The sequence below is a fragment of the Cydia strobilella genome, chromosome 2 (assembly GCF_947568885.1).
Source record: "Cydia strobilella chromosome 2, ilCydStro3.1, whole genome shotgun sequence".
Classification (NCBI taxonomy): Eukaryota; Metazoa; Arthropoda; class Insecta; order Lepidoptera; family Tortricidae; genus Cydia; species Cydia strobilella.
Window position 1 is genome coordinate 5095191 of NC_086042.1, and position 19649 is coordinate 5114839.

Genomic DNA, 19649 nt, shown 5'->3' on the forward strand with positions numbered 1-19649 from the left:
ATTATTTATCATTTAGATGTATATACTACCTTATGTTAAAGTTAGGTATAGGTTGCTCATACAAACCCAACAGACTATTATTCAAGTCACGTCATTACATCAAGACGTCACGACGTAAATTTTAAATCAGTTTCTTAAGGTAAAGTAGCTTTTCCCCAATAATGACGTATAGAGGGCGTATTGTTTATTCAGGACAGCAAAACATGGCGGTACTTTATACTTAACAATTAAACAGAGAAAATGGTGGTGGTGTTTGGTTTCTACTTACCTATATTTATAGGCCTCATAATGCCAAAACCCCGTCCGATCCTGCTCATAGAACTTAAAAAATATATTTATCTTTTCTATAAGCTCAAAAAATTCAAAAACTTCGAAATGCTCGGATGTACCCCTAGCTGACAGGTTTCCCAAGTTCAATTGTAGGAACTTCGCTAGATTACTGCCTATTATTACGTAGGTATTCTCAACCTGTCAACTATTAGTACACTTAAACTTAACGAAAACTACTTTAATGTGCTTGTAAACGGGTATTTGTGGTACCTAGCACTACCTACTATACCTAGTACTACTAGAGCATCTAACAGACAAGGCCTCTTCGACGCCCTACATAGATAAGCTATGTGTAGTACCTATATACCTAGTTTCATTACTACAGTCATACATAGACAGAACAGAAAATTGTAGCTATGGGTAGGCATTGCATTGCATGTAGTGGTTTAGGGGTACTTACCTGTGAGTCATCGTAACTTTGTAATGACAAGTTAAAATAAATCGCCCTGTTAAATCTGTTTACTAGGGTAATACCTTATCTACAACACGTAATGCGGGCACAGCTCCACTGATTGATCTGTGAAACGCCTAACTGCTTAACTCATTGATATAGAGACTATTCTTGCTCGGCTATATTACAGAAATGCAGGGTTTGTACGCATGAGCTCACAAATGTGTCGTCACCTCACCCCGGCCGTATATCAGCCATAAATAAAATAAAAGCGCTGCTGAACGCACCGCAACCTCAGTGTGCTAAACAATCGCAAACATGCATTGCATTTGGAAACTTGCCTTTGTCCTCTCCGTGCTTTTCCTTGTAGAAAATAATGCAAGCTCTATAAGGACAGAAGATGTCTCCACTAAAGATGTTCCTGTGCCCAAAGAGGATAATAATATAGACGTCGGATCGGAGATTCCTGAGGTGCTGGAAGTAGACCCTGTAGCTGATAAGATAGAAGAGACTAACACTCTACAATGTGCTGAAATCGGATCTTTCGTGAGTACCTTTAATTCCTGACAATTACCTATATTATATATTAATGTCTCAGTAATCTCAGTACTGTTGAACCACGAAACTATGCAGTTTTTTAAGTCTCTACTGTTTGTAAAAACCTTGTCCTTTTTCTAAAAAGATTATACCGCAACAACATGCTGAAAATTTCTTAGTGAAAAACGCCTGTTATTAATCTCCAGATCTGCTATTAAGATTTTTGTAATCTACAATCCTGCACTAATTAATCTCTTAACTATGTTGACGTAGGTGAATAATACGATGGCACCTGTTCTTATATTCTTAATTTATTTACAGTGCATCAACCACTCGGAATGCTGCTCCAACGCCTGTCTGGGATACATGAGGCGATGCGTCTCCGGCTCAGGATAGCGTGGCTTCGTCATTCATTTATTAAAAATTTGAGAGAAAACACATTTGCTTGCAGTAATGGCACAATCGCAGACATGGATTCTAAAAGCAATGAAAACAGTAGTGGGACAGAGTCTTTGGGGTTAGACCTAACCCCAAAGAAAGCAGTTATTCTTTTACTTGATTTAAGTACATAAGTCGTCTATAGGAAGGAAGGATTGTACTAATAGCTTTATCTAATACACAAACAGATGGGCTTCTTAGGTTTAACACAAAAGCAGTCGTCGTTCGGCGTGCATTGCAATCGTATGATGCGATGTAAATGTATTTTCCCTCGAATTTCTTATTTTATACAAAATCTATTTCTTAATTTTACGAATGGGGTGGATTGGGTGGTTCATGTGGCTCAAGTCTGGAGGGTTGGCGTTGAAGTGCTGGATCTCCTTCATCGCGTCTTCCGAGATCTTCCATAGCTCTGGATAGTCTTTTTTGAAGTCCTCGTACCACTGGCTGACCTGTAAACATTTTATAAATAAAACGTCAGTTAAGTATTCATTTTTTTTTATCACGGTTGAGAAACAAGCCTATGTCTATATGTTATGTCTCATAATTCTATAATTGGGGCATTTTCTATGAAAAGGGACCTTATTGTCGATGGCGCTTACGACGCACAGCGTCAGGCGGCATTGCATTTATATCGGAGCATCGTTAATAATATCGTAAGCGCCATCGACAATAAGGTCCCTTTTTATAGAAAATAGTGAAAATACCACATTTAGGCTGCAAAACGTACTTACGTATGTAACACAGGTAACACAGTTACCGCCGTGGATTACGGGCGTTTGGCTCTCAAGAGTCTCAAGGGGTGCTTACGTGAAAGTTACTGGCTCTTTTGTAAGTATTGTTTTCTTTATGCAGTGGTTACACTGCTTACTGCTAATAGCCCTACATATGTAATGGGAACAAGCCCGTTTGAAAAGCAAATTTACCATCCTATTTAAATGGTTCAAATTCATGAAACAGCACATTCGGAGATAACACGTTTTGTTATCTGTTATCTCCAAAGAAAATACCACCCTGATTGTTCTCTGAATAAGCTGTCACATAAATTTGAATCTTAATATTATCAGGATATTCAGGATAGTTGCTTTTTAAGCGACATGGTTGCTTTGGCAAGTGCTGAAGACCGCTCTTAAAAGAAGCAAAGGCTTTTTCACCTCAGCAGCTCGAACAAGCCTACTTTCGTCACTCCCTGGAGTGACGAAAGTGCGACTTTTCTCACTCCAGGGAGTGAAACAAAGTAGCTTTTAAATTTAGTGAAGGCCATAAACTGCCACTTCATACTTCGGGGTCTATTACAAATTCGAAATACATTTATTTTAAGCTTTAATATGTTCTCACTACTGAGGTGAAAAATTATGTGCAACACAAGAGCAAAGTTATTTTACATCTCGTGTTTTTGAGTCCCTCGCTACGCTCAAGATTCTAGCTAGGAATCACTCGCTTCGCTCGTGATTCAATTATAGAATCTCGCTTTTTCGGGACTCAAAATCAACACTCGCAAGAAAAACCAACTTTCTTGTTGCACAAATAACCCGAGCCCGAAAAAATCATCTGAGATAATAAAATTCATACTATAACTGTACCCAGTTGATTTTAGACATAGCGTGGAAGTGTCACCATAACCGTACAATTTCTATGAAGATGAGCGTTTTTTAAAATAAATATTGAAAACCTGATTCTCACTGATCCTGGTGTTTTTGGGTTCTATCAACTCAGAATCACTAACATATTCAATCCTGATGATAAAACAAATGAAATTTTTATTTTACACTAAAACGTGACGTAATGGAATGGACATTTTGGGACATCTTTTTTTAATGACAGTATGGAGAAATTGGAGAATGCTGTCGATTCTAAGTAGAATGAGCCCCAGATTGTCAAGATTTGAAAGAATCAGGTTTTCAATATTTATTTTAGAAAACGCCCAGATTATGACGTCGTTTATAGTAGTACGTGGTACTTGATGGACTCTGCTTACCTTTTCATATTTGGAGAAGTCAAATCCAATAGCTTCGAGGGTCATAGTGGAGTTGATGAGCTGGAAGTCGGCGATGGTGAGGTGGTCGGCGGCGGCGTGCGTGGTGCCGGCGCGGGTGAGGTACGTCTCGAACACATCCAGCGCCATGTGCACTCTCTTCAGCCCGAGTGGCGTCCGTTCGTAATCAAAGAATATGGGTGCCATCTAGAAATAGTTAATGTTTTGCCATTTAATATGCCATGGGGTTGGCAACAAGGTTATCAGAGATGGCGCCAGCATAGGTTTTACCTGTCTTTAAATAGTTTTGTTCTAATGAGATTGTGCTTAAAGGGCCATAACATTCCAAAAACTAAAATTAAACGTACACCTAGGATTGACAGGTGAAATCTATGCTGGCGCCATCTAGTGTCGAGTAGCAATACCTACTGATAATACCGCTACTTGACGCTATATGTCGACTACGAAAATAATAGTCGTTTTGGTAACAAAACTGATGTATCGAGTGAGCACTCTATGCTTACTTATTTCTCTATGGTATTGTAGATGAATGGACTCAATTGGACTAACCGTGTAAGCCGATATGTTCGCGTAGTAGGTGGAGAGGTTGAAGCATAGCCGGTGATTTACTACGGCCCTGAAATAAAGACACATATCTGATAAGTTTCACGCATTCACGTCAGTTTTTAAAAAGTCCATACAAAAGACCGGAGCGGTATTATATATGATTCTAAAATCAGTTGTGTTTGATATTGATATGATACGATCGCTTGCACTGATTGGTCGTATTATAATAATATCAAAACATTAATAAGTCGTAAAATCTGAATACCGCTCGAAAAGCCCTCTCACGTCACTCAGATGGAAGCAGGAACCTGTACGGTACGATATCCTAAAGATAGTCTGTATCTGTAATACAATTATTCTTCATACTAAAAAAGGTATAGGTAATTTGCCTAAAAAGCAAAGATAGATATCTCTATCCTCTTTGCTAAAAAGTGACAACTTTGGAATGTTGTCTTTACAATGTCTTTACATAATATCGCCAAATTCGAAAGTGTCGGAGGACACCGGAGAACACGCCGAACATCGTTCGATTTGAAGCTGGCCCCGAACCCTTTCCTGAATCCTTTGTCTATTGTTAAATAAAACCGCACGTGCTAAAAAGGGTTCGTCATTGACGTATAATTCTAATTGGCACCTGAGCGCGGGTTAGTCCTAACTCCTAAGAGTCCTAAGCAGCTACACAATGTACATAACTACGCGAATTGACTGGGACTGGGACTTTTGTTATTTAGTTGTCATCCCAATTCGTTTTACAGCTCGCGGACCAAGTTGAACAGCATACACCGGTAGATGGCGAAAATTGTTCATAAAAAAATCAATGCTATCATATGTACAAAAAAGTGACAGTCCCTATAGATGAGGTCATAACAACTGTCTCAAGCCGGTTCTGCTCTAGAAACCGAGTCACATGATCATGTAACTTGAGCAATACCAATTTTGATGCTGGCGATATCTCACGACTCTACTTTAGCAGTTTATGAGGAAATAATTAGGTACCTATAGACTAATATTGTTGTTGTTGTTATTAAATTGAGAGCTTAGCTTACCTAGGAGGGATCACTGACTCCCGAGACACAGGCTTGGACCTAGTTCGGGAGGCAGAGACTCAACCCCACTACCTAAATTTGTTACAAACCTGTTACACCTGTTTCATATTGTCAAACTTTATAATGTGAAATGTAATATCCAAGGTTTAAAGCAATAAAGATTTTATTATTAAAAAAAAAAAAAAAGGTTCTGCCCGCGACCTCGTCTGCGTAGAATGATAAATTTCGTGATAAAACCATCCTATGTCCTTCCTCGGGACTCAAATTATTTCCATACCAGATTTCATCTAAATCGGTTGCGCGGTTCAAGCGTGGACAGATTGGAGAGGGTGACAGACTGAGTTACATTTAATAAACAAAATAATATTTAATGTAAGTATTTCATTTTCTGTGTATTTTAACTGTATGGTGCACAATAAAGAATATTTACTTACTTAATAAAATAATATATAATTTTAGTAGGAATAAGTACACGAAACGTCTTAAGATTGACAATAGATACAATTTGATACAATCAAGACCATAACTATGTATGCCTAGCACCCTACAGTGGTACAACAGTAGCATACCTATTTTATGTTGTTCTATCCATGGGAAGTAATTAGGTTGATATAGTTAATTTTTTCGTCTTCATCATTGCGTTCATTAATTACGTGTCAGAACGAAGTACAATGTAAGTGATTCGATTCCTAACGAAACAACGCCAACCACACATTACAACCACCTATCTAATTGAGTACCCAAATAGAAACCAATTAGCGGTCAATTATAAAATGACTAGCTTCAGTGACGTAAGTCACGTTATTCAAAAAACCTAAACGACTTGCTAGTTTAAATTCTTGAAAATTGATATTTAATTGGCTGTATTGGATTGATTTAATGTCTAATTGTAAAAGACTAGACTATCAAAATGATGGGTAGTCCATATTATACTACTCACGGTCCTTAATTGAACAAACTGACAAAAAATACAGGTTAAATTCTGTATGGCTGATTCAAGACACTCAAGACATCATAATTAAATATAGAACGTAACTACCGAAACTAAAAAAAAGTACTTTAGAAGAGTCGCAATTAGAAAGTTCTGGCCTCCTGGGTTCCTGAGAGTATAGGCATGCGCCAGGCAGGTGTACTTGTCACAGACACAGAGGTACCTAATTCAGGTTGGCGCTGTGAGATGCACAAATGGGGGTACAATAATGCTTTAAGTACCTTATCTGTGGATCCACGGGGTAAAGAGGTGTGCCCGGCTGGTACTTATCGCAGATGTACTGCAGGATAGCGTTGCTCTCGCTGAGGAAGAAACCGTCGTCGTTCATGACCGGGATCTCCTTTTGTGGGTTCATCTGAAAATTGTCGGAATTTTATGTTTTCAAGGGAACGTGATCTCGCAGTACCTACTTAATCATTTTCTACATGCTTAGTTCCATTCGTTGTATTATATAAGTAAATATTAAGAGTAGAGATATTATCATAAGGCATGTAGACGTATGAGATGAACTTTGAACTCTATTATAATTATTATTAGTTGATCCGCGTATTTCCTTTGAGTGAAATTTGGGGATCTTACGAGTAGTCGAGACTTGAAAATGCCTCTAAAATTACTAGTTACTTAGGTAAAATGCGTGCTGTTGCCTCTCAAGTCTCTCAACTCTCAAGTAAGGATAGGGATGAGCAACAGGTAATTTATTACGAATAGGAACAATATGAATTTTCTCAAATGATTTTTACGCCTAAGACCCTCTTCTGTTAAACAAAAGCCATCGTTTCTTTTGTGCGAGCGGGCAGCTCCCGTTCTGAGCGCGTGGCAAAGCAACAATGTCGTTTAAAAAGCTGCTGTATCGTATTGGTTTTAGGGTTCGAATCTATGTAATAATATGAGCGCTCGCCTAGATTGAGGCGGTCGATCGTCGTACATTACTAAAACATGTTATATGTACATAGACTTGAACCTTAAAACCACCGTGATACAGTTACTTTTTAAAGGACATTGTTTCTTTGTCGCGTGGCTAATGCAGGAGCTAACCGCGCGCAAAAAAGAAACAATGGCTTTTGTTTAGCAGATTAGGGTCTTAGGCGTAAAAATCATTTGAGAAAATTCATACTATGCTGTGCGCCGAGGTTATGTGCTCCACCTTGTCGAAGTCTTTGTCCCCCTGCTGGTATTTTACTACTGGCTTTCCGCTCGGACAATGTTGATTGATGGTTGTCCAAACAGAAAGCTAGTAGTAAAAAATTATCAGCAATGTTGGTTGATGGTAGCAGTATGTATTCCGGCAAATTTTTCGGATAAACTTATTGGCTGACAGATTGTTGCCAAAATTTACGTCAACCTTCCGGAAGAAAATTTTCAACCGAAAATCGTCACGGCTATCCGACGCAACGTTATGGCTCCTCTACACGATGGCCCAACGTAGACCAATCTAAGGGACGCATGCGTTAGAGGCGGCAAGTGATATTGCTATCTCATTCCACCGCATAGCTGTGTCCCAGATTGGCCTACGTTGGGCCATTGTGTAGAGGAGCCATCACAAATTCAGTCATGACGCTTACCAGCGCATACTCCTCGGTCATGTGCTCTCCTTTGCCGAAGTCTACATCAATCTGCTGGAAGGGTATCTCAAGCAGGGCCAGAGCCTGCCGCACTGACAGCGACGGTGGCCCATCCGACACCACGTATAGTTTTAGAACCATCTGTACAAACACACATAAGTATACAATTACTCAATCAGTAAGTAGAATAATCACGTGTTATCTAAAGCCAGTGTGGGATACTTTAATCTTTTAATTTACGCAATATTTTTTCCTTAAAATGGGAAAAAAGACTGGAAGAGAAGACCGACTTCTATATAAAAAATATTATTTACTGATGATGGGTATATCAAAAAGTCACGGATATATTTTTTTACTTAAGTAAATGAAAAGTACAATGAGATTTTATTTACATCCCGTCCTGAGAGAAGGGGTAGGTTTCTATTTCAATGTAATGTAGGCACCTAATTAATGGATTCCACAGGGATCTATTCTTGTACCTATTCTTTTCATTCAGTACAGACAGGTATACATACATATAATAGGTACGGTGACTATGGTACACTTACAGTTAATGACTTGATCGTATAATACACGTAGCACGTAGCCAACAACTATAGGTAGATATAATTTTATCCACCGTTAAAAGTATTTGACCCTGTTCGTAATATCCGTTTGAATCCTTGATTGTACCTATCTTGGAAATGTATATTATGATATAGGTACGGTTTCTTGTCGAATTATCATCACTTTTAACTGACCATATGGACCTTATGTCTTTGCAACAAGATTTTGGAATGGTCAGTTAACAGATGAGGATGGTATGGTATGCGACTTATGCGAGATAGAAATATCTTGCGACTTTCGAAGATTGTTACAAATCCTAGAATACCTACCTAATAAGTACCCATGCATAACAGTTAAGTGATTAATTGTGGGATTTGTAGGTACCTTATAGTCTGTGCGGAAAGAGAAGAGTCGTGGAATATAAGGGAACCAATACATTCTATGACTTATCTTTCCGCATAGACTCTATTTAATGTACGTCAAAGGCAAAAATATGGATCCAGACAAATGACTCAATAATATGTGAACACGACTTTATTGTCTAAAGAGTGTATACATATTTTTGAAACTGGGAACCGTAGAAAGTTACAACTTTGCCTTTTCAACATAGCTTTGCCCAACTTATCGCATTTCAGTAGAAGCGAAATATCAAAACTAGTAACAGATACACCTCCCTTTCAATCTGTGGTTTATAGCTAATCATATTGCTGGCAACACTGACCTATTAGTTGACGTGTGCCTAACTTCAGTCACGCGTGAGCCGGCTTCAAGTGAGGACGTGTTTTATGGCGGGCAAAAAAAGTTAAAAAAACTTCGGTGGGATATCGGTCCAGGAGAGTCCTACAGGGATGTAGTTTTAACTGTAAATAATATGCAGCTTAGAAACGATGTAGACGAAGTTTCAACACGTTATATGCATTACTTTTGTAATTATGATCGTGGGCAATCTCGTGATCGTATTTACGTATCACTTTTCACAACATTGCCCAGCACATTTTTACCGTTAGGGTTGTCACTAGTAGGTGTGTTATTATTGACTTGCGAAGAGGCATTTACCATGCAACGTTGTTTAAAGTTATTTTGCTAACTTTAAGAGGAAATATAAGCAACAACCGCTTTATTTATATTACTTTATACTTCCTTTGCAGTTTAAAAAAGTTTCTTGTTATGTTATCTGTAGTTACCTACTTTTAATGCTTAGTAAAAATGGCAGTGCTTTTGAATAATTAATATTTTTGTTAATTTTTATATTATTGTATACTTCCTTTGCAGTAAAAAAAATTAATGTTGATTTTTGATTGTTTATAATTTGGGTAAAAGTGAAAATTGACAACCCTAGCATATTTAGGATTTTGTATTAAGAATCGCAATTTTTTTTATGACTGCCCACATAAGTTTGGAGGTGAACTACTGAACTTAGTGACTTAATACCTATCCAACAAAACTATGCCATGTTTATTCTGGATTATAGGCTTTGAGTCATGACCATAAAGTTGATAATCGTGGAGTTAAGAGACTGTAAGTAAAAGTGGGCAATCTTGAAATTTTTAATTTTTTTTGGCCCGCCTGTGTAAGACCCATTTTCTACAGTACAGAAACTTATTTCGACTATGGTTAGCTCACTCACACAAAGAAGAGTATGTAAATATGTTAAACTGGTTTAATATGTTATTGCCACAGATAAGTAATGCAATATGGACCAACAAACTTGAAAAAAAAAAGTAAAAGACTGCAAAAAGCGGGCAAAGTTGTACAATTTTACGGGATGTATATATATTTATGCCCTTACACACAGTCGTACATATGTCTAGAAAGCTGGCAACTTGAGACGAAATAATAAACTTAGATAAAATATATGCTCTAATGAAATTCTATTCATTCCATAAACGCATGTAAATGTAACCTGTCAGCAGATTTCCTACGAAATCTTGCTCAGTATGTATCCACATGCTCATCTCAGGTAATGACTCAGTTTACGATATGAATGATCAACACGGGACACGTACTGGTCGTACTGCGATGCGGCATTAACGGATCACCCGACTCAAGGCCCTCGGCTTTTCATAATTCCTCGTAGACTCAAACAACTTCCGCGTTAATACGTGCTTTTCAGATGCAACAGTTTAAAACAACTTTAACCACTTTAAGTTTGAACACAGAGAAAGTAAAAACGACAGATAAAACACTTAAAAATTTTACGAAAAGTTACGAGATGTAAAACACTTGTCACTATGTCATTGTTATGAAAAGCATCATTGTAGTGCACGCAGTGGGCGTTTGTAACCAGAGTGAGCATGGCAATAGCAGACCCGTTTTGTAATTAAAATTCCTCTCATCTACCCAGATCGCAGAAGCAGGAAACAATGAGTTAGCGTAGCGACATATATATCGTTTAGATGTTAGAGGTAATATCCAGGTGATACTAACCCTGATTCACTAATTTCTAATTACAACACCGCTGCGCTACGTCTTTATCAAATGAGATAAAAACCTGAACTACGGCTGAGCGGTGTTGCGGCTCGTATAAGATACCTCTAGCTATAGTCAGCGAGGCAGCCGGCAGGCTCCTTTCACCGCATAATAATATGTTGAGTTCAAAATTATTAATCACGCATCAAGCATGACGCGCGACATCAAATTTTACGTTCGCGTCGAACTTATCCAATTTTTTGGAATTTTCTTCTACGCTTCACTTGTCGAGTTGTGCGGTGACTAATCTGTCGTTTTGTTGCTAGCGCATCCTTGGCATAATTGAAAGTAAGTGGCGTTACAAAGAATCTAAATAGGAACGGGAGGCAAAAATTGCTTTCTTGTTTGCAATTTAGCTTAACCACAGAATCGTTCTGTGATCATAAAACCCTCAACTGCGAAGTAGGCTGGTATGAGCTATCATTCTGAGAACTAAATTATATTTTTGCTTCAGAAAGAACCTAAAGGCACACTTTTGCAACTTTTCATAATAAATCCATACTAATCCATACTAATCCATATCCATATATCCATATCCATATAATATTATAAATGCGAAAGTCTGTCTGTCTGTGTGTTCCCTCTTCACGCTTAAACCGCTGAATCGATTTAGATGAAACTTGGCATAGAGATAGGTTGAGTCCCTGAGAAGGACATAGGATAGTTGTTATCCCGAAAATCATCCATTAAGAAAGTAAAAAGCGCGGTGGAATTGAGATAATCGAGATAATTAATGAAGTGTCTGGTAATTTGTGTGCATAATATGCTCAAATTGAATAATTGCTATAAGATTTTCTCCAGGCGCTATTCTTACTCTAGCTGGGGTTACTAAGTCCACGCAGACGAAGTCGCGGGCAAAAGCTAGTATTATAAATGCGAAAGTCTGTCTGACTGTCTGTCTGTCTTTCTGTCTGTGTGTTCCCTTTTCACGCTTAAACCGCTGAACCGATTTAGATGAAATTTGGCATAGAGATAACCTTGAGTCCCTGAGAAGGACATAGGATAGTTTTTGTCCCGAAAATCATCCCTTAAGAAAGTAAAAAGCGGGGTGGAATTGAGAAAATTAACGAAGTGCCTGCTAATTTATGCGCATAATATGCTTAAATTTAGATTGCTATGAGAATTTTTCCAGGCGCTATTCTTACTCTAGCTGCGGTTACTAAGTCCACGCAGACGAAGTCGCGGGCAAAAGCTAGTATTTAATATTTATCATCAGATTAGTCAGAAAAATGAACAAACTATGAAATTTCGGTTCGGCTGTGACATTGCCACAAACACGTATCACAAACATAGCCATGTCATCTTCTATCAGGTTCTCGAGTGAAATTGGACCACAAAATTTATTGCTGCTTCTGAAGTTTTGAATCTGTTCTTATAAAATTCAAATTAGACTTCATATACTCGTACTCAAAAGATGAGTTACATGAAACACTTAAGTGATCAGCTGATCACTCACCATGAAATGAACATCTCAGCAAGTTTCCTGAACTTAATGGGACTTAAATTGAGCTAGCTTTACGACACCTTAGCGTTTTAGGGTTAACTGCGGCATTTCACAACTCAGATGACGAACACAACTTCCTCTAAATTATTATAAAAGGGGCTACGCAGTCTGCAGATCGTCTTTGTTGCACCAGTATCTATGAGGTCGCATACAGCCACCTGTCCCAGTTTATCCTTACAATGATTGCAAGATCATTGGTTTTAAAAGTTTTACACGCTTCGCTTCTAGTATCGAGTGTCCTTTCCGAAGATGTCCGAGCGAAGCGGCAAGCCGGGTACGTGTATGATAGACCGAGTATATCCTTTGATCTGCCTCCTCGGACAACGGGGGCACCTACACAAGGCACTCAAGCCCCTAATGTTGACAGGACACGAGGTGGAGCGCAACAGATGTTTTACGCGTACCCGGCGCCTGCAGGCGGCTCCGTGGACATAGGGTACTCCACCACGGGTTCCACTGCTGGGACCACAGCGACAACGGCTGGAGGCTACAGCTATGGAGGAGCGCAAGCGGGAGCAGGCGGTGGCTACGCCGGAGGCGGGGGCTATGGAGGGGGCGGGGGCGGTGGTGGCTACGGTGGAGCAGGTGGCGGTGCAGGCGGAGGTTACGGTGGTGGTGACGGCGCAGGGGGAGGCGGTAATGGCGGCGGCGGAGGTGATGCAGGTGCTGGATATTCTTACGACGCACCCAGTACCGCAGCTCCACGGCCAAGCCCAACACCAGGAACACCAGGCACGGTATCTACTAACGCTCCGGAGTACTTGCCACCTGTCGGGGGTGGAAGTGTCTCAATAGGCGGAAGCACGGGGGGTTACACTAGCCCTACTCCAGGATCTAACCCGACTCCCGGCACGAGCCCAACTCCTGGGACGAGCCCGACGCCAGCGCCCACTCCGACCGCCGCGTATCTGCCGCCTAACCCGTCCACTCCAGCCCCACCCCCGCCTCCATCCAGCCCAGCGCCACCGCCGCCACCGCCTCCTCCAAGGCAGGATCCAGGCGCCGGATATTTTCTGCCGGTTCCTTCCCCTCCATTCCCGCCTCCAGCCGGGACCCCACCCCCGCCACCTCCCCCAACAGCTGGATACTTGCCTCCTGTCTCGTCACCCGCTCCAACTCCCGGCACCGTATCCACCCCGGCCGCAACGTACTTACCACCAGTATTTAAGAAATAAATTACCCTACCCTACCTCCTATTGTCTGTACGTGTTTTCAATGTAATAACCTAGTTACCTACTGTATGCATATAATATTTACCTATTTATATTTTTTATTATTATTAAAGTGATAAATTAAGGTTGGATTTTTTTTCTAGCAAACTGCAACGCACTCAGTTTGTCAGTAGAAAAGGCGCGAACTTCAAATTTTCTACGGGAAGTCAGAGGGAAGTCACGCCTTCACGGCATGTTTTTTTAATTTGCCGCCTTTTTATACTGACAAGGTCGCTGTGCCAAAGTGTAATATACAACAATGACATGTCAAAAACACAAGGGCCTAACACTCTTTGATAGAGAAAGATAGTCTTATTGCGATTCCTATAAGAGGAAAGAGAAAATAGTGCCATGCTTTGTCCTTATCACCGACCAGGTGGCATCATTAGGTAGATGGCAAAATACCGAAATTTATAAGAGTAAAAGAGAAAAAATGCTATGCTGCCCAAATTTTATATGAATATTCTAGATCTCGTCGCTCGGTGGCGCGTCTATAACCTATGTCTATGCAAAAACAGAATTTTTTAATAGTTTGACAAGCTATTTCCGTCAGTAGAAAAAGGCGTCAAATATTAAAAAAATTGGTGCCAAGAGTTGACATTCCATAGAAAATTTCGCGCCTTTCTCTACTAACAAAGTGGGTTTGCCAGATAATATTTTCAACACTCATCCACCAAATCGTGAGGATCTTGGCCGCAACTGGCCGCAAGCCGCAACCACCGTAGACAGTAGATGAGTAAAGTATATTTGAGTATGAGTATTAGGCTGGCCGCAGACGTTCGGTGTCCTGATACTCCTGATCAGGAATCCGAATTGGGAATACAGATTCGGAAACCTGAATGCTCTTTTTTTATGCAAAATGGTCACCAGGCGCACACGTTCTGTATTTTTTTGAACGGGAAAAATACCTGACGTTCTTAGAATTACAACGAAAAGTCCATTCCAGGCTACGCGGCGATTTCGCTGATTAGTGAACTAGATTCCACACTCGCGTTCGCGGCTCCGCGCCGTGATTCGCTCACGAGTGTGAAGGGTGCTTTTTGTTTGACTCGCCGCACAGACGGAATTTTTCATTTGGTTTCCGTACGGAATGACAGGTGTAAACGGGACGTCACTACACACATGCATAGTGCTGTCTCGCTTGCACCTGTCATTCCGTACGGAATCCGAACGAAAATTCCGTATATTTGCGCTAAAGGTTAAAATCCTAAAGGGCCCTCCACACTCGTGCGCGAATTGCGGCGCGAAGCCGCGAATGTCAGTGTGGAGTCTAGTTCGCTAATCATCGAAATCGACTCCACACTCGCGTTCGCGGCTTCGCGCCGCGTAGTCTGGAGCGCACTTAACGCAAATAATCGAATGTGTGCGCTATGCTTACGGAATTCGGAATCTGTATTCCTAATTCGGATTCCTGATCCGGTAAACGTCTGTGGCTAACCTTAATTGCAGTCCAGACGAAAATAGTTTTTCGCCAATCTGATTAGAATTTTCAACAACTCTTTGATCTATCTATCTATCAGGTGGTGTGGACGCAAATGCCAATTTGGCTCGCCGATTATGACCGATATTACCGATAAAATGAAGGTGCGGACGTAAGAATACCAATTTGCGGCGCTAGTATTCGCGTTTGGGGGCATTTTTGTTTAAATATCAACATAAATCTAAAATTGGTGATTACGTTGGAGATTGACGCCAATTTCTTTTCTGATCAAATCGGTCGATTTGATCATCCCGCCTGGACTGGCCTTTGAGAACTTAATACCTACCTATTACGTTTAATTTTGTCATTGATTACAAATTTTAGAGCATGAATATTAAGTAGAGCTATAGTTTGTCAAAAGACTGACTCATTTCAAACATAGACAGAGATAATCATACTATCTTTGTCTTACACTAGTACTAGCACCCAAAAAAAAGGATGAGTGTAGTTTTTTTGGTTTTTATATACTGCCAATTTGGTTTGACCAACTATATATACATAATTGTCCGAACGTAGTTTCGAGCAGCACTGCTATTGAACCGTTGACAACTAAACGCTGTCCTGTCCTGTCTCATCTGTCTGTCAATGAACGTAAAACGTCATAAAAAATATGTGAAGATGAAAGTTATTTTTAATTATTAATTTAAATAATATATTTGACTTTTCTTTTGGTAGTAAAATGTCTAGTGTAATCCCACTTGAAGATTGGTTATTCGGGTACTGTTTTGTTACGTTGTGAACTTCGTGTCTATATTTAGAAGCAAAGTTTACATAAATTATGATTTTAATAAAGCAAACAGTACAATTCTCGCGAATAAAAAACAAGCTGATCACAAGGTATGGTTAATGTTAACGATTGTATTAGGTTAGTTCTGGGCAGGTTTGTATGAAACAGTTGTTTACCTTACGGTTGCTGCCACCGTTGGCACCGTTGTTCAAGGTTCACGACCTTTCTGTTACTTGCCCGTGCGTTTTACAGACACACTTGTTAGTTTCAGCAATTTTAACCTGTCTAGCTTTATTAGCAACCATGTTTACATAAAACATCAATATGCAATATTTCGAATAAACAATGTGAATAATAGTAATTAGATTAATGTTATTTGCTAGCTATTTATTAGCCGACAAAATAATTGTAATCATTAATAGATATACACAATTGTACACTCAATATTGTACTTACCTCGACATGTAACAATTGTTATTAATAAATATATTTCATTTCATTTCATTTATGCTTACGAAATTTACCAGTGAGATGACTATGTGGACTAATTGTTTAAATCATGCATAATGCTTTCAGGATTGTAGAAGTGTCGGCTCCGTGTAAGGATGGTGCAGCTGGAGATGACGGGGGGCCAACAATGCTGCAGCACATTAACTATAAATGATCTGCCCAATGAATTGCTTATATACATTTTTTCTAAAATAGATTTTGAATCACTGTTGGCCGTAGCTAAAGTTTGTATGAGATGGCAGCAACTCTGCCTGACCCCATGTGTGTGGGACAACACGCGCCTCATTGTGTGCATGAAAAACTATGTGAGGATAAGTGAAAACATTGTGCCTTTTGTAGCAAAGTATTTAAAAAATGTAAAATTACAGTATTTCAAGTTGTATTCTCAAGTTAGGGCTTCCCTCATCAGCTACTGTCCAAACTTGACTCGTCTAGAAATTAGCATATCTCAAGTTGATAGTTGTATATTTGATGATCTACAATACTGGCCTAATTTAAAATTTTTGAGTTTCCGTAATTCTTTAATAGTACAAAACCCAGAGAATGCAAATGGGAATTTTGTTTACCACTTGCCTTTTGAAAAATTAAAGAATCTTCAAACTCTGGTTCTCTCGAATTTTGCTCTTACACATGGCAGCCTTTACAGCATGCTCGAATGTAGCAGTTTAGTCAGTATTAATATGGAGAAAATGAAGAATATCCCTGCAGATTTCTTAGAATCCTTGCTGAGGACCAAGCAAGCCACTCTTGAAGCATTGTACATTTATGGAGACACATTGAATGATGACATAGTTCGCTACATATCCAACTGCAAGGCGCTACAGGTCCTGCATGTCATGACTTGCAAAACCCTGTTTGATTCCAGTCTGTTGCACTTAAACAGGTTAAAATTCTTGCATTCACTCAAGTTGCGACATGGGTATTTTTCAACCACAGCTTTACTTGGTTATTTTACAAATAATCTGTTCCAACACTTAACCTACCTGAGTCTCTCCCGCTGCCCGCACGTGACCATGCAGGTTGCTCGGGCTATCAAAGCAAGTGCACCCAATCTTGAGGAAATGTCATTCTATTTGTGCCCGTTTATTTGTGCTCCGGGTTTTAACCGAGGAGAGTTAGAAAATATGTTCAATATACAACTACTCCTTGACTAAATGATTCTCATTTTATGATTCTATACAGATTTAGTAGAATTTTAATAAATTCTTTTGTGTTTAATAAATTTAATTACTACAAGAGTAAAAGTTATATTCTAGATGTTTTGTAATAAAACAAATTTGCCATATAATGGATTAGTTGTAGTTAAAATAAGTTTATTACATGATAAAATTTCAGTTAGTTATTAAATGTGTTTGTGTGCATAGTATTATAAAAATATGATCTTGTTATTAGAAGATAGCTATCAAATTGTCAAATTCTTTTATGAATATTGAATTTAAGTTAATCCTGTGAACCAGAGGTTGTGCTTGAGACGGTTTACTTGTTACAATGGTCCGTAATAGTAATAAACTTCAGTATTTTGCTTATTGACAAGTATTAAAGTAGATAAGGTGTCTACTGACTACATGGTAGAATAAAATGTTAAGTAAGCTGCAGAGATGACTTACCCCCTTCATAGGTTATAAGCAGTGAGAGTCAGACATCTCTGCAGCTGATTGTACCTAAAACTCCTACTTCATATACTTTAATATCGTTTATTTCCGCCTTTTTAGTTTTGAAAAGCATAGTCAATTATTAAAAAGTGCCTTAAAGAGTCAAAGTATTTATTCAGATGTTGAGAGGGTGCAGGTTGTATTTACACTGCACCCAACCTCATTTTTAATTAAAAAAAATATAGGTATGAGTTAAATCTTTGTGAAACGAAATATGGTATTTAGATAAACACGATGTGATTTATATATTTTGTCTTCACTTGTTTGTGCTGCTCTATTGTCCATTTACACTCAATAAAAATGTATTTTGAACTTTTCATTTTATTTCTAATGAGTGTAAAAAATAAGTAGTTAAGTAATAATCTTGACTCTTGATTATAATTTTATAGATTCTAGTTCGTTTATGCAGGTCATTATTCTATTAAATTATCTAGTTCAATTTATAAAGTATATACAAAATTAAGCAATCATGACTGAATCACCTAACGAATTTATCAGGAAATCATTATCAATTTAAGCCACGTATTGGCCTGATAATCTGCATACAAATGATATACGAAAATGAAAATTGGGTGATTCATTAGGTAAGCATCAAATCAAAACAAAGACTTATAAATATTGATTTAATGACAACAGTTATAAATATCACTTATAACTTATTAAGACGATGCTAATGACCCTAAGTATTGCTGGAATGCTAGTCCTGACACAAATATATTATTATTACACTTTTGTGTCGTTCTCAAGTAAAATGTACCACATGGTCGCTTACCATAGGGGTGAAATTTGCTTGCGTCTTTATACGAATAACCTGTCAGACCGTCCTTGTGGTAAGAGACAATGTGGTACCTTTTACATGAGAACGACAACAAATCCATACCCATCGCACTAATAAATGCCATTAGCGAAGTTACCGGGATTTGAACCCGGCTGAATGAAGTTAAAGTGAGTGAATGTTAAGAGGCCGTAGTCGATTTTGGAGCAAAAATGTAAAATTGATAGATTTAGTCGTTGAAATTATACACGTTTTGTTACGTAATATCTAAATAACAAGTATTGGTTTCTATTAACACGTCTTCTCATCTTGCCTTTTAATAATGAGGTCGCGAGGGTGCGTCACCGGTAATATATGAAAAGAAGGGGCAGTTTTTAAAAATTCATCACAAATTTATGGTGGTAAATTATACAAATTGATGTATAAGAATAGTTTCAGCAAATGTTGTAGATTGTTTAAGTATAAAAATTACGTTGAAATTAAGTCGATTTTCAGAGAAATTATCACTTGTTTTGAAGTAATTTCTGGAGAAAATTGTTTTCGTCTAACTTTCATTTACACTACTTCAAAGTCATAATAATAAAAATGTAGTCTGATAAACGTCAAGTACAGGATATGTGTAATACAAAATTACCATGTTTAGCCGTCCAAACTTTATGGAATTTACAAATAAGAGCGACAAAATCAGTGCTTTACGCGCGTTTACCTAAACGTCCATCAGAAAAGCAGAGATTACTAATTTAGTGAGTCTGTTTTCAAAAAATTTATCTGATAAAAGAAGACGTGCTGATAGAAACCAGTACTTGTTATTTCAATTAGGTAACAAAAGGTGTACAATTTCACCGACTAAATCTATCAATTTTACATTTTTGCGACTAAAATCGTCACCGGCCTCTTAAGGTACAAGTTGGAATCCGGCGACGTGTCGCGTGTCGTCG

General features: G+C 38.7%; 4 protein-coding genes across 4 annotated transcripts; 3 read left to right on the forward strand and 1 right to left on the reverse strand.

Annotated features, from left to right (window-relative positions):
• Positions 1 to 813: 813 nt before the first annotated feature.
• Positions 814 to 2184, forward strand: LOC134750136 (uncharacterized). The gene is made up of 2 exons (XM_063685254.1): positions 814 to 1267; positions 1580 to 2184. Exons 1-2 carry the CDS (start codon positions 1040 to 1042, stop codon positions 1652 to 1654), a joined length of 303 nt encoding a protein of 100 aa, XP_063541324.1. The 5' UTR covers positions 814 to 1039; the 3' UTR covers positions 1655 to 2184.
• LOC134750128 (glutathione S-transferase 1-1) lies at positions 1552 to 10936 on the reverse strand. Its single transcript, XM_063685244.1, has 6 exons — positions 10811 to 10936; positions 7838 to 7978; positions 6497 to 6630; positions 4242 to 4308; positions 3675 to 3878; positions 1552 to 2148 (listed from the first exon to the last, which is right to left on the reverse strand). The coding sequence occupies exons 2-6, from the start codon at positions 7976 to 7978 to the stop codon at positions 1993 to 1995; spliced, it is 702 nt and encodes a 233-aa protein (XP_063541314.1). The 5' UTR covers positions 10811 to 10936; the 3' UTR covers positions 1552 to 1992.
• A 1440-nt stretch (positions 10937 to 12376) lies between these two features.
• On the forward strand, positions 12377 to 13531 carry LOC134748755 (WAS/WASL-interacting protein family member 1-like). Its single transcript, XM_063683533.1, has one exon. It carries the CDS (start codon positions 12536 to 12538, stop codon positions 13529 to 13531), a length of 996 nt encoding a protein of 331 aa, XP_063539603.1. The 5' UTR covers positions 12377 to 12535.
• A 2097-nt stretch (positions 13532 to 15628) lies between these two features.
• On the forward strand, positions 15629 to 18248 carry LOC134750144 (F-box/LRR-repeat protein fbxl-1-like). The gene is made up of 2 exons (XM_063685265.1): positions 15629 to 15884; positions 16351 to 18248. The coding sequence occupies exon 2, from the start codon at positions 16380 to 16382 to the stop codon at positions 17436 to 17438; it is 1059 nt and encodes a 352-aa protein (XP_063541335.1). The 5' UTR covers positions 15629 to 15884; positions 16351 to 16379; the 3' UTR covers positions 17439 to 18248.
• The last annotated feature ends 1401 nt before the right edge of the window (positions 18249 to 19649 follow it).